Source organism: Neofelis nebulosa, chromosome 1, assembly GCF_028018385.1.
Source record: "Neofelis nebulosa isolate mNeoNeb1 chromosome 1, mNeoNeb1.pri, whole genome shotgun sequence".
Classification (NCBI taxonomy): domain Eukaryota; kingdom Metazoa; phylum Chordata; class Mammalia; order Carnivora; family Felidae; genus Neofelis; species Neofelis nebulosa.
Genome location: NC_080782.1, coordinates 219,597,430 through 219,612,480, shown reverse-complemented (window position 1 = coordinate 219,612,480; position 15,051 = coordinate 219,597,430). Strand labels below are relative to the sequence as shown.

Genomic DNA, 15,051 nt, shown 5'->3' with positions numbered 1-15,051 from the left:
GAAGATTAGAAAGTTGACGCATCTTAATAAGCCTTTGATTGACAGTAGATGGGAGAAAGAAGGTGGTCTAATAGACACAGCACTTTCCAGAATCTCACAGAGATTCGGCCTGGGACACCCAGGGAAATCACGGGCAAAAAGAGTGAAAGACGTGTCCCCAAAGGGCTGTCACCAAGACCCACAAAAACCAAACCCACAAGAATGGAGACTAATTGTTTCAAAAATAAAGGCAAGTCCAGCCAAGGAAGCAGGGTAGAGTAGGGAGAGATGAGAAGTTCGCAGAGCACAGAGAAATGAGAAGGAAGCATGGAAGAAATTGGAAATGCATTAAACTTGCCTTTGCATCCTATCAAGACCAACAAAAAACATCTACCCATTTAATATGACAACCAGAAGAGATATATATTTATGTGTAAAATTTAAGAAATAATCCACACCCCCAAAGAAAAGAAGTCAACCAAATTTACCAAAAAAGTCCAGGAATGTGAACACAATTGAGCAATATATACACTAGCCAGCAAGGGGCGCCCCAACCTCGTTTAAACAAATCTAATGTTTTCTTTGGAGGTTTTATTTTCCTTTGCCTTTTTTCTAGGGGCAATCTTATCTAATACAGCATGCTTAATATTTTCAATATGTTTTCATTGGCAGATTTCTTTTTGAATATGAAACTATCAGGAAGTTAAATTAACCATGAGCTTTTGTTTAACAGCACACAATTCAAGCATCTACACCTTGTTAGAACCCTCTGTGAGATAAGATAATGCAATGGTGTCTGGGTTTTAATGTTCTGGCCTCATTTTTCATCTTGAATTCCCATCTTAAAAATATAAAACGCATGCTTGGGCATTTGCTCTATGAATGTTAAGCAATCACAAAGTGTTAAAACACATTTGAACCGTGTTTTTTTTTTGTTTTTTTTTTTTTTAAGTGAATACTTCAAATGTACTTAAAATTACTGGAAACCATGGCTATACTACTACTTGTTTCCTAAATGGATTAATTACTGTGGAACAAAGGAAAATCAAACTCTTTAGGCTAATAATAAACCCAAAGAGCACATAAATGCTTGCTTATTTTGCTGGGTCTGTTGTGACACAGTAATTTTAATGGGACCGTTATGATAGCTCTGACAATATTACCTACAGTTTTTTTCTTTCCTTTCAAGTCATAATTAAATAATACATGCAGTTACCAGATTGGACCAAAGCTTTGGGAAACTGATCTATGGAAGAATTACTCTGTTTTTTCCTTAATTTAGCATCACTAAATTTTAAGAACTTTTTTACTTAATTCAGGGGAGGGAGAAGTTTAACTTGAGGCTCAAAGACAATATTAAGAATAGTTGCACTGTTAGCACCTGTTTTTCAAATCAAATGCCATCCTACTTAAGTGTAAGTAAGAAGAAGAAAAAAAAAGAGGGACAAGAGAGTGAGTGTATGACTGTGTATGTGTGTATGTGTGTATGTGTATGAGTGTGTGTGTGCATGAGTGTGCATAGGAAGAGACAGGTGGTTTAAGATTCAGGAGAAAATCAGTCGTGCTTAACTATTTAATTACTATGTATCTAATGAATAACATTCAAAGAATGCAAAAGATTATTTGCTCATATTTGTAATTTATTTAGCCAGAGAAACAAATCTCTAAGGAAAGATCCTGCAAGGAATGATGAATATGTTTGCAGAACGTCAAATTCAGATATTCTTGTTTGTTTAACCAGATGTTAAGAATATCTGTTTTAAACCAGATATTTGTTGTTGTTAAGAATATCTTGTTTTAAACCAAGAAAACCCAGTGCTCTAAAAATTGCCTGAAATGCCTATGTAATTATTACATGAAATGCACCCTTGGTATAGAAATTATCAGTCTATATTATTAACCTTTATTACCTAAATTTAACAATGACAGGAGATTTCTTCTCTGTGGATGCATGAGGTTTTGAAATGTAGCTCTTGGTTTCTCCTTGTAAGTTAAAAGCTAGACTGTGTGTGATATTAAATACACAAGTTCAAGGGCAGCAAAATATAGTGGCTTTGAAAAAAATACCATGTGGTTTAAGATCCAGGCTAATGCGAATTAAAAATCTGATTAATGCATTTATGTATTCCCTTCTGGTGCCCCCAAATGAATTAGATATATTCTCTGCCCTCAAAATGCTCATATTTTGGGCAATTTATTTTAAGCTAGTGACTTTTACCTGCTAACATAATATCAAAATCAGTAAAAAAGTAATCAATGTGCAGACTCCATGTGGCACCAAATAAATTAGCACCTCTGAGTGTGGGGGATAGGCACCTGTAGTCTTAAAAATATTCAGATGACTCAGGGCACTGGGTGCTCAGTCGGTTGAGATTCTGGCTTCCACTCAGGTCACGTCTCATGGTTCATGAGTTGGAGCCTCACATCAGGCTTGCAGCTGTCAGCACAGGGCCCGCTTTGGATCCTCTGCCCCCGCCCCCCCAACTTCTCTCTCTCTCTCTCTCTGCCCCTTCCCTGCTCATGCTCTCTCTCAAAAATAAATAAAACATGAAAAAAAAAATTACTAAGATGATTCTAATGAAGCCAGGGCTAAGAACTGCTGAAACATCTCTCATGGCCTATTTCCTCATTTTTGTCTGGGGAAAAGAATACCTAGAGGTGCAAGATTATTGCAAAAACTCAGAAAATGTCTGTAAATTGACCCCAGATGAATAGGTCCATTTGTTCACGCTCCAGTGATAACTCAAAGGCCAATTAAAAAAAATTTTTTTAACGTTTATTTATTTTTGAGACAGAGAGACAGAGCATGAATGGGGAGGGGCAGAGACAGATGGAGACACAGAATCCGAAACAGGCTCCAGGCTCTGAGCTGTCAGCACAGAGCCTGACGCAGGGCTCGAACTCACGGACTGTGAGATCATGACCTGAGCTGAAGTCGGACGCTGAACCGACTAAGCCATCCAGGTGCCTCAAAGGCCAGTTTTAAATAAGTATAAATTGGCACCCATGAACTAATTGCAAATAAAAAAGGGACAATGTTTCCAAAGAATACAGGAACAGTTTTCACTTCAAAGTGAAGGCAGTTAGGCAGGAAAGAGGCAGAGTAATAATAGGGCGCAAGAGCCAAAGAAGGAGTAGAAGTTTCTATGTTAAGAACCAGTTGAAGTGAAGCTGCCCCTTCCAACACCAGGAGCGGGCAGACCTACACACCTACTCCCCATCCGTCTCAAGACGCCGGACCCTGGGGGCCGTGGCAATTCAAACTTCCAAGGACCTGCTAACCCGTTTGCCATGTTTCATTCCTTGGAAGAAAGAGCTTTAGAAAAAATGGGGAATTGAAAATGAGACATGTCTGGAGTGACATATTGAAAAGAATTTAAATAAAGGGGGATTTCAATATAAAGCAAGACAGTGAACAAGGTCTAAAAATGCCAACTTACCAAAAATAATGACTAAAAAATATAAACAACAGACAAGCTACATTACTCTGGGTTGGGCTGGTAAGAAGATACCATTTATTTACAAAAGTCGAGACGGACACAGATAATGGATAATAGGAATAGGAGGAAACAAAACTGATGTGGTCATCAGCTTTGAGATGCAAAGAGTGGCCACTAAAGGGGATCTCCTACTTAAGAGGAACGAGTAAGAACCACCTAAAAACGCAGGCTCTATTTCTCTTGCAAGATTAGCTTGTGTGCTTGTGAATACGTATAGCGCATCTTCATCAACTTAAAAAGTGCTTTGGAAAATCCATCCAGATCACAAGGCCAAGCATAGCACAAAGAGAATGAAGAAGCATGTGAAAAGTCCGATCTAGGAACCCGCACAAATATTTCTGCATAGAAAATTAGCTGTCGGCCATGGCATATTATAGACAAACTGCAAATAGGGACAAATGACAACCACCAATTATCTGATGTGACAGATGGAACCACATGAATATTGAAAGCAATTCCTTTATTATGGTTGTGGTATGGCTTCATCGTTACACATGAATCCCTGGAATCTGCACTCGTACAAAAAACAAAAAAACAAAAAAACCAAGCATGTAGTGCAAGGTTATTTTATCTTCAGAGAGATTTCTATAATTATTCATTTCTATGAGAATTTTAGGATTTTTAATAAGAAGGCGGCAGTCTGGCACAAAGAGTCCTCAATAAATTGCTACAGAATGAGTAGAGAAATGGGGCATCGTCAGGGCCCTGCTGTGGCCTCACCTCCACCGCTAAGTACCAACGTGCCCTCACCTTCTGGTTTTAGTTGGCTCGTCTACACAGATTCTACCGCTACATAACATGACTACATCTTTTCCAGCTTAAAAAAAAGAAAAAAAAAGTCTTTGGTTTCAGATATCACTCCGAAGGAAATACCAAATCACACATAAATCTTTCATTTTAGGCTTTGCTTCCTTTTAAACAACAGCAGATCCATAAATAGCTGTGCTTTCTGAAAAACAAAAATGCCTGTCCCTCTCTTTTTTACTTTTAAGTATAGAAACAGTTTATCAAAAAAGTTTCCATTGAGCCCTCTTCAACTTCCAGAATTTAAAATGGGATGATATACAGAGGGACTTGTGTCTCGTTGTCGTTTAAGCCTACTTATTTTCAGTTAAAAAATTTAGAAATCTATGAAACAATAGAACTCCTTTTACAATTAACCTGCCAAAATATACATTTACCCTTCTACACAAGGAAATTGGAAAAGGCTTTTTTATTGAATTTTAACCAGAAATCACAGCAAATGTTTTAAATATATATTTTCTATATAACATGCTACAATTAAAAAATAATTACTATCAGAAAATTTATTTTCCTATTGTGTTTGCATTTTGGTTATACCTCACATCTCACTTCTCTTCCTTATAAATCATACTATTTCATTTAACATTACTTTTATCACTTTGTATCATACAGTAAAATGTTTAAATTCTTAACTAACATTAGATCAAATGGAGATTCTGATATATGTGACATGTAGATCAAAATAACTACATTTTGTTTTCATCTTTTAGGCTATTTAAGATATGTAATGGCATTAAATTAAAAGACATTCATAATACTCCCAACTAGCTGTCTTTAATTTTTTACTGGCACATTTGATTTTCAGGCCAACTGACGATTATATAGGTGTGAGCTTACCCTCACAAAGGTAGAAGGTGTCCAAAGTCAAAATGTGCAAATACCAAAAAAAAATTTTTTTAAAAAGGGAGAAGGCAAGTGCTTTCTCTTCATTTTTAGAAATTTCTCAATGTTAAGATTCTTTTCAGTGCACCACTCCGGGATCAGCCATGGTATGAATTACCTTAAAAATTTCACATGGTGAGTATAGATAATAAAAGATCAAACTCTAAACACACTTTGTTGAGATGCAGGAGGAAGCAGAGACACTCCCAAATTTTGGTAAACAAGCAAACACACCAAAAAACCCAAGCAGAAAAGGTAGAGAAAGAAATTATTGTAAAGTCCTCCCGAAATTCAGAATATTCAAGGTCATTAAACGTAGTTGAACAAACTGCTAGACAGCAATCCACATGCACTGCTCTGGACTTCACTTTCCAGCTTTACTCATTATTTCTTATATCAGGCATGCAGGTGAATATACTCTATCTTCAGCTGTACAGAAACGAACATTTAGTATATTCATTGGCTTATTAATGAGCACGTTGAAGAACAGGTACAAGGCCACCTACCATTGTCACTGTCTCCTTCAGATGGAACACTGTAGCTAGAGCTGTCCCATGTTTGTGCCTGTGTAAGTTTGTTGAAGGAGATAGGAGGAAGAGTGAGGGCTGGGTCTTGCAGGAGAGCGAGAGAGCCGGTCCGCATACAGTTGGACAAGGACCAGGAAAAACCAAAGGGACAGCAGCATTTCACAAATGGCATAAGGTTTGTATGGAAATGAAGCGAATTTCATATCATGGGATTTAAATTCAAATGTACAATACAGGAGAAGAATGAAAGATGGCGCATGAAATAAAAAGAATGATAAAAACCGAGTGTTAGTACTTATCAATCATATACTTTGCATGCAGTTAATATCGTTAATCTTAACAGTTCTGCAAGCCCACAGACTCAGAGTACTAATGAATCACGTCAGCAGAAAGGAAGAGCACCCATAGATAATGCGGATAAAAAGCAGAAGACCTACCAGATACCTTTTTCAAAAACCTTCTAAGTAACTAACAATTGTAGCAAATACCATTCGCACAAAAAATTTGGTTACATAGACACAGCTTAATAATATATGTAAATATATCCATTATTTAGAGATGAGACTATTATAGAATCTGGGTTTCCCATTTGTCAATTTTTCCCCCATGGCAATGTAAAATTTCTCTTTAAAGTCTATTGGCACGCTTTACTGATGGCCGTAGCTGGCCAAATCTTTCCTCAACCCTTGACACACACACTTCTCAACATTGTCTTTGATACTGATCGGGAGGAAAACAATTTTGACGCTAGTAGAGTCTTAATTTCAAGCACTTCTGAGTTTGTCATTTATGAAATGACATCTTTTTTGTACTAAATATCCATCTAGTAATTTTACACGTTGAGGAAATATCTGTACCATTTTTTTTTTTTTTCAATGCTAAGGCAGGGCCAATACAATAAATGGACATGCTTCTAGGAACGAATCTTTGAGCATATGTAGTTGTCTTTCCTTGAAGGAAAACACAATTGAGGAAAAAATTTTCTTTTGAAGAAAACTAGCAGCCTATTTAAGAATCTAAGTTCTTATCCAAACTTGCTGATTTGAGCAGTCTGTTTTTACTTATAACACAGAAACCACATAAATCCATATACTTAACTTTAAAATAAAAATTAAGTGGCTTTTTAAAGTTTCAAAGCTACTTGGTCAAAAAGAATTTCTTTTTAAATCATATGATCTTTAAGTAAGATCACTATATATATTATTTTCTAGAAAATGGGAAAAATATATACTGTATTATTTTTAAATCACTAAACAAAATTTAAAATTCCCCAATACATAATGCCAGTTTTATAAAGTTCCTACATGCCACTTGATGTTCCTGAAGATAAATCAGCATTATTTATAGCAACCAAACTCCACAAAGCTTTCAACAGCTAGAACAATTTCCACAGAGGTTAGTCAGCATTTTAGAAAGTTTGGAAGCCTAGAGGGGAAATTATCTCTGTTTTCTGCTATTCAAAATAAATACCCCATTTCTATTTCACCAGTACAAAGAATCTGAAATGGTTGAAGAGTACAAGCACAATGTTGATAAGCTGAGTTTGGACTCCACATAAGGAAGAAAAAGGAATCACTGGGACAATTTTACAACCAAATTGTAAAGATGCACACTCAAAAGAATATTGTTCTTTGGAGATCCACTCAACTTTTGTTTGCTCCATTATGAGCTATTTTGAAATTATGTAAAACTGCCTGTAAGGATTAGGAGCAAGTCTGTAGCCCAATCTGAGGTCCCCTCTTCCGGCAGGCCAGCACTGAAGGCACGGATGAGATGTGCCCACCTGATCCGAGCACACACCTGAGACCCCGGGGAAACGGAGGCCCAGCCCAGATCTGGCTGCATATGCTCTGCTCATTCCATACATGAGGAAGCCAGTCATTTGAACCTTATTTCACACACAATTTGGCTTTCCATAAAACACCTGCTAATCCTTCCCATGTCCAGGCAGTTTCTCAAATAGCTTTTCCTTAGAGCCCATCCAAAATGCTAGGAAACTATTAACACCTGGCTACATGTTACCCATCAGTCAACTTGCTCTAAATACAAAAAAAAAAAAAAAATCCTTCATAAAGAAATTGTATTTTTATGGTACCCTTTTACAAAATATACACATGTATAACTTCTACTGTTGCCAAAATGCTTTCTTGAAAAAACAAAGAACATCTACATTCTTTACTAGCTTTTTGCTTACATGTGTCTGAGTCCTTTCTTAACACTTCCTTAAAAGCATTAGAGTGGGGAGTGTAAACCAAGAACTAAACATGTTAAAACAAAAAAGGACCTACAACCAGGCAGACAGTGCCAGAACTTGAGCGAAGAAATCAAAAGAACCAATTTTTCCTATGCGTCTCCCTTCTTTTTAAAATCAATAGTTACTCTGCACGTTGCTAGAATTTACACCTGTGAACACACTAACACTAAATTAAAAGAAAGTAGGTAATATAAGCAGAAAGGCTCTTTTAAAGAAATGACTCCTGACCACTCATGTGAGCCTCGAAATGATCACCGTTACAGGAGAAAATGCATAACCCTACCCGGGCTAGAAAGCAAACAAGCGATGTCTTAGAGGAGTCACTCTCCCAGAGGCTGCTCTAAATTTAGCTCAGCAGGGTACCAGGAACCGCTGGGGCAAAGGGCTGGCTATTTTCACTTCCCTGGATAAAAAACTCATTGGAAAGTTTTTGCCCCACTCACACGCCCCATCATCCTTTCTCTTCGCTCTGACTGAAAAGGAGGGAAGGTATCTGCTACTGAGAGCATGGACTTAACAGGTGACTCACTGAAAACAAGGCTCCAAAGTCTGCCCCCGCCCCCCTGCCCCGGACTCGCGTTCGCCCGAGTTCCTTCACAGCTGCTCACGCTAGAACATCGACATTTAATAAAAGACTCAGGAGAAGCCACTGAGTATTTACGAGTGCAAAGATGCTGAGGTTTTCATTTACCTGATCTAGGCTTCAGGCCAAACGGCCCCGTGCTGTTGGTGGTAGGAGAGATGGCAGGGGAGTTGGCTCTAATCTGCAGGGTCAGAAAGAAAAGACGGTTTATTTATTTTTGGGACAGAGAGAGATAGAGCATGAACGGGGGAGGGGCAGAGAGAGAGGGAGACACAGAATCGGAAACAGGCTCCAGGCTCCGAGCCATCAGCCCAGAGCCTGACGCGGGGCTCGAACTCACGGACCGCGAGATCGTGACCTGGCTGAAGTCGGACGCTTAACCGACTGCGCCACCCAGGCGCCCCAGAAAAGACGGTTTAAAAACAACACCCGAAAGCAGAACTATACATGCTTCTCTGCATTCAAGGATGATAGTAAGACCGCTACCTTTTGGATTTGCTGCTTTGTGATGAAGCCCGGACCAAAAAATTTGATATTGGATGCATCTTCGCACTGCAAATGCCTTAAGCGGCATCATCAACAGAATGTTGTTTGGGGAGGGAGAGCTAATTGTTATCTGCTCAATAAAAAAATATCCTACAATCACGTGAAACTGGCAATCCCTTTCTGCTGCAGAATAGATGCGTGCATGTGTATACATACACAGGAACACACTCACATCCACCTCACAGAGGGGACATCTGAGGAATGATGTCCTAACACAGCGAAATAAGAAAACAGGTAACACCGAACAGATGTCTCATCTACAGGGAAGGCACACACCGAATCATTTATGGATACCAGGACACTCTAAATATTGCCTGTTTGAGCCATCACTTTGTCTTCTATAAAGATGTTGCCATATTTGCTTTTCAAAATATATCTTATGAAATTAATCTTTAATTATGGATAGGGCCAGCTAAGACTAGGATAGCTAATGAAAGAGACTCCCCCAGAGAATCTGCAATACAATTGGGTCGTGAATCATGACAGTCTCAGATTATGTATTTCTGTCAAAGATATTCCAATCCAGGCTGCACAAAATACCTCAGCTTACGTGAATCTTCAGGAAACTCACCTCATTTGGAGAATACTCGCTCCCATTACTCTGTAATGTTAGGTCATTTTGCACCTTAAGGAAAAAAATGCATGGTATATTTATTAGACCATAAAATTATTGAGGCAAGAACTGCATCCTTCTGACTTCCATCATATCCCTGGTACACAGGCACACAAGGAATATACACGGAATTAATTATTCAGTGTGTTAAGTAGCTAAGTAGGTCATACTTACATTTGCTAAAAACATGCAGCTATCACATTCGCACACACACACAAAATACATCTAAAGTATCACACAAACTAAGAAAAGGAATTTCCCAGAGCAAAGAGTTCAGCCCAAAGTACCTGCCTTGCTAGGTTACTAAGCCACTTGCGGGCTCCCACCCCCCGCCCCCATTTGAACGAGAAGTTTTTAGAAATGGTCCAAGGCAGCACTTCCCAAATACACAGAACCCCACGGGAGCTTTTAATAAACTCACATGCCTGGACTCCAAATTACCTGCCACGATCTTACATTGTCCATTCAATGCCAGTTTGCTTTGGCAACCAAGGAGGAAACTCTAGCTTATGTTACTCTTCTGCATATGGTGATCAAGAACCCCACAGATTACCCTAATAAAAATTTGGGGATAACTAATATAAGCATCTTCATTTACACTACGCCAAATCAGTATAAACTTAAGATGTCTGTTCCTACTGAGGAGTACTATTTAAAAAATATTCTGAACTTTGACAAATCCAAAGGAAAAACATATATTTAGAATAAAATGTCATTAATTTCCCTATCCAGTTAAGCAGCTTTGTTAGAACTACTAACAAGTATCTGCAGGGCTGATCCCTCTATAAGCAATTCCTTCCTCTGATTTTTTTCCTGTTGTGCCCCCAATACCTTCCCCAATTTGTTACTATCTATGAATGAGACTATCGTTTGCAATTCTTCCTGAATGGAGGCCAATGCTACCTAAACTTGATACGGACAGTCATCTAAAGTATATGTAAAGTCAGACAATGTGATGTATAAACCACTTCATAACTGCGGCCTCACCTGTCGAACTGGGCACCATCCACTCATTCATTCCTCAGTTCACGCCTGGTCCTGATTCTGCCACAGCTGCCTGCTTCCTTGCTCAGCACAGCCTCCTGGGGCCGACCCAAGTCCAAACTACCCCCCAAACCCAGGTTTACTTCCCTCTCCTTAACTTCCTATCTCTTGCCCGGTCTCCCAGAGCACCTAAAACACTCAGGATTACAGACCATGTCATATCCTACTCTCAAGTTTTTCAAAATCTAAGTCTTCTTCCCTTCATAATGTTTAAAACACCTTAAAAGGAAGGACAAGTTCATATCCTTAATACCCCAGTCCTTGACACCAAAAACAAGACGAAATCCAGCACAAGTACTCAACAAACACTGGCTAACTGAGTCAAGATTACGCTACAGATATTACTTTCCTCCTGAATGAGATGGAGGAGAGAATGTAAAAACAACCACATCCTTGATGAGGATCACATTTAAGTTCTGTATCATCACTGGCACTGGCATTGCTAATCCGTTACTTCCTCTTCCTCCTCCCTGGGACTTCTAGAGCCAGCTATCGTATCCCTCCTTTTTAAAATCATTGACACGTGCCTGTCGTGGACAGATGACTGCCCTAGAGAAGGGAGACAATGAGTAAGAACTTCCTATGCCAAATAGGAGTCCTCATTCAACCAAAAAGGAAAAAAATGTATATATGAACACAAAACACTATAAACCAGAGGTGGAGTAGAGATATCTTGGTTCTAGAGAATTTGTGTCTCACTGGTATTCCTGAAATCACACACCCAGGGTCCTAAAGTAACTGTTCACTGAATGCTTACTGGTTGTAGCAGAAAAACAGGATAGTAATTACATGATTGTTAAGCAACAATTGGGTAATCAAATTAACATCATCTCTGAGGGCCACACAGACATAGGGGATATCCTGAGAAGGACACAAATCACCCGTGCAGTATCCCAATGAAATACACAGAATCTCAATCTAAACGTGGGAAATAGGAGGAACTTCTGTCCCACAAAATAAGGGGCATACACCATTGAGAAGGGAGCTATAGTCTTCAAAATTTCAAGGCCATAAAAACCAAGGAAAAGTTACAGAAATGTTCCAAAATAAAGGAAACTGTAGATACCTCATGACTAAATACAACCTGCCACTAGACTGGGCCCTACACTAGAAGGGAAAAAATGAAGAACCTCATTAGATCAACTGAAAAGTTTGGAACATGAATGGTAGATTAGATGAAAACATTTTATCAATGTAAATTTATGAACGTGATAACCAAACGTAATTAGGTAAAATAAAATCTCTATTCTCAGAAAACGTACACTGAAATGTTTAGGAAAAAAGGACTATGATGTATGAAACTCTCACATGTTTCAGAAAAAGAACTGTGTGTGGAGAAACGAAGACAAGAAACAATACAGCCAATGAGGTAAAATGTTGATAATAGGTAACTCCAGGTAAAAGGATGCCATTTTGGTAACTTTTAATAGAATCTTACAATTTTCCCCCACATTTTTATAAGTTTCAAATTATTTCCAAAGAGGAAGCTTTTGAAGAAAAGCGGATCAACTATCATCAATCACTCAATAATAGAAAAGTGGGCCTGCACAGGATCACAAGTATTGTGTCTCAAAGGAGAGAGCCCGTTGGAATGGTGCTGGGGCAGCCTTCACATAAGATGCTTCCTGATGTTCCAGAACTGGGTAATCCAATGATGCCTCTACCGGGAAAGACACGGTGCAGTAATTCTAAGGACCACACCGATAACAACAATAGAGTGGCAGAGTCGGTAATAGCTGCCACCTAGGTGCCCCGGCTTGTGAGACCGGTCCCAATTTAGAGAAAATGAAGGTGAAGTTTGGAGAGATAGCCCACAGTTGCCCAGTTAGCAAGTCTTTGAGGTAGGATTACAACTCAACATAATTCTAAGGCACGGCTCTCAACAATGAAATCAAAGTAGTTCTCTCTCCTCTTCCTCAACACAGACTTCACTAGTAAAGAGTGTGAAACTGCTTCACTACACTCCCCATGCTCAGACACTTCAGGGGACATAAACTGGTGTGTATACCGGAATTAGCCATCCTAAACCCACTCATTAAGGAGAGATGAATTAGAGTGCCACCCAGGTTTCACTCCCAAGTCACCAGCTCAAACCTACTTATATAACTGCTTCTCTGGGACCGTTTAGGCTCATCTAGTCAAAACTGCTTTCGGCAGCCAACCACATTTCACCCAGCGTAACTCTGCCCTTACTCTGCCCCCAAATAACTCCCCCAGGTCTCTCTGCTAAGGTCTTCTAATCCTCCTAGGGACTTCTCAAATCATTTGTCCTTGCCTTTCAAGTCTTTTGTAGTTTATTTTCTCCTGGCCACTTCCGAGGCTTCTTTCTTGGCTCTAAAATTGCAATGAATGGGCCTACGCTTTCTGATGTCTCGGAGTTCCTTAGGGATCTCAGTTGCTACTGCCTGGCTCAGCAAGACCATCCGACCCAAGAAATTTCGAGATTTTAATGGAAATAAAATCTTTATTTTTATAAATAAAGATTTATAAAATCTCATCTTTAATGGAAGATGGAAGTATAATACACAGGAAAACTAAATAAGGCAGAAGTATACAAAATTAGAAAAAGAGACCATTCATAAAATCAAATATTGCTTCAATGACTATTCTATCCCAATCTTTTTTTTTTTTTTTTTAATTTTTTTTTCAACGTTTTTTATTTAATTTTGGGACAGAGAGAGACAGAGCATGAACGGGGGAGGGGCAGAGAGAGAGGGAGACACAGAATCGGAAACAGGCTCCAGGCTCCGAGCCATCAGCCCAGAGCCTGACGCGGGGCTCGAACTCACGGACCGCGAGATCGTGACCTGGCTGAAATCGGACGCTTAACCGACTGCGCCACCCAGGCGCCCCTCTATCCCAATCTTAAACCTTTGTAGAATACGGTAGCCACCATTCCATGGTAGAGGACTGCACGGAGCTCTGGTTAATCCAAGAGCAGCCTTACCTCACAAACGGGAGAGGTCTCCAGCTGTATTTGACCACTGTAGGAAAAAAAAGGATATGAAGTGGAATTTAAAGCATACATACTTCAATGTAGAAAGAGAAAATACATTTAGTTACAAAAAGGTCAACATACTTTAGTGCAGAATCTTGTAAGTCTAAGGCTTCTGCTGATTCCACAGGATAAAAGTTTACAACATTTCTCTCTGAAACATCTGTGCTTAATCTAAAGAGTAGGAAAAAAAGATGTTAGCATGTTAGTTAAACTTTTCGTAGGTTCTATGATTTTAATAAATCCAATGCTTTGGGTCATATTTAGTTTATAATTTTAGTATATTAAAAAGTTATGTTTATCATTAGATTAAGTACTCAAAGGTTTTTGGTAGAAATTTCAAGCTACATGGTATTTTCCCACCATGTGCAAAATTTTATATAACTTGAACATCATTTTCTATCTGCTATTGGTACTGAAATACAACTTATTTGCAATATAATAGCAATTTCTGCCAAAGTCATAATATTCATAGGTAGCACAAAATTCTATTCTAGAACTTGATTAATTTATAGAGGTAAATAAAACTGCTAAGAGTACTATATTATGTTACATGTATGAAGGGCATTTTGTTTTAATAGGAAGATATCTCTGATATATACTAGTACTCTCATTTTAAAAAATTAGAATTCATAAGCAATTTGATATGCAATTTTATTTCTGAAATTGCCTTACAGATAGTTTCTGAATTTCTGCAATTTTAAGAGTTGAATTCTGTTTAAGATCTATAAAACCAGGAATTTCTGTAAGTCATATGTAAGTTACAAGGCTACTGTAAAAGGTAGGGATGAGTCATATTATATAGGCCCTATTGAAAATGCTGTCAATTCTATAATCAGAAATCCTTAAAAAAGAAACCAAGATAAAGACAAAATATGATACCAATATTCAACTAGGTTTTTTTGATGTTAAGTTTGTATGAAAGGTAAAGCTCTAACATTTAATCCTATAATCAGTGGTTTAACTCAAACAACAAAAAGTTTGGACCTATGAAATATGAGATAAAGGAAAAACCCAATATTTACATGTATTTTTATTATTAATATTCAGTCCCAAGCAGCTAGAAATAAGTGACCTCTTGAAGAGCCCTCTCTTAATAGAAACAGTGACCCTTTCTTTATCGCTATTATACTGGCTCACAGAAACATTATTATAAGTTAGAACTGTCCTATCATGATAATTATTCAGGATGAACAACAAAGATCTAAAGCAGCCAAAGTAGTGAGTTATTTTAGGCAGCAAATGAAAGCCATATAAAGTTTTACAATATGATACAATTTTAAAATAGCATTCCATAAAGATGCAAATCAATTAGCTCTTGGAA

General features: G+C 38.3%; 1 protein-coding gene across 4 annotated transcripts in view; it reads right to left on the bottom strand.

Annotated features, from left to right (window-relative positions):
- Positions 1 to 15,051, bottom strand: part of LRCH1 (leucine rich repeats and calponin homology domain containing 1) — a 204,226-nt gene that overhangs the window by 27,792 nt on the left and 161,383 nt on the right. For 2 of the 4 annotated variants that reach the window (XM_058685278.1, XM_058685289.1), the window contains exons 12-16: positions 13,812 to 13,901; positions 13,680 to 13,716; positions 9,647 to 9,700; positions 8,638 to 8,710; positions 5,672 to 5,776 (exon numbers count right to left, since the gene is read on the bottom strand). In XM_058685278.1, coding sequence (XP_058541261.1) covers positions 5,672 to 5,776; positions 8,638 to 8,710; positions 9,647 to 9,700; positions 13,680 to 13,716; positions 13,812 to 13,901 — 359 coding nt within the window. The remainder of the gene's footprint in view (positions 1 to 5,671; positions 5,777 to 8,637; positions 8,711 to 9,646; positions 9,701 to 13,679; positions 13,717 to 13,811; positions 13,902 to 15,051) is intronic. The other 2 variants (XM_058685300.1, XM_058685306.1) reach the window with 1 other exon arrangement.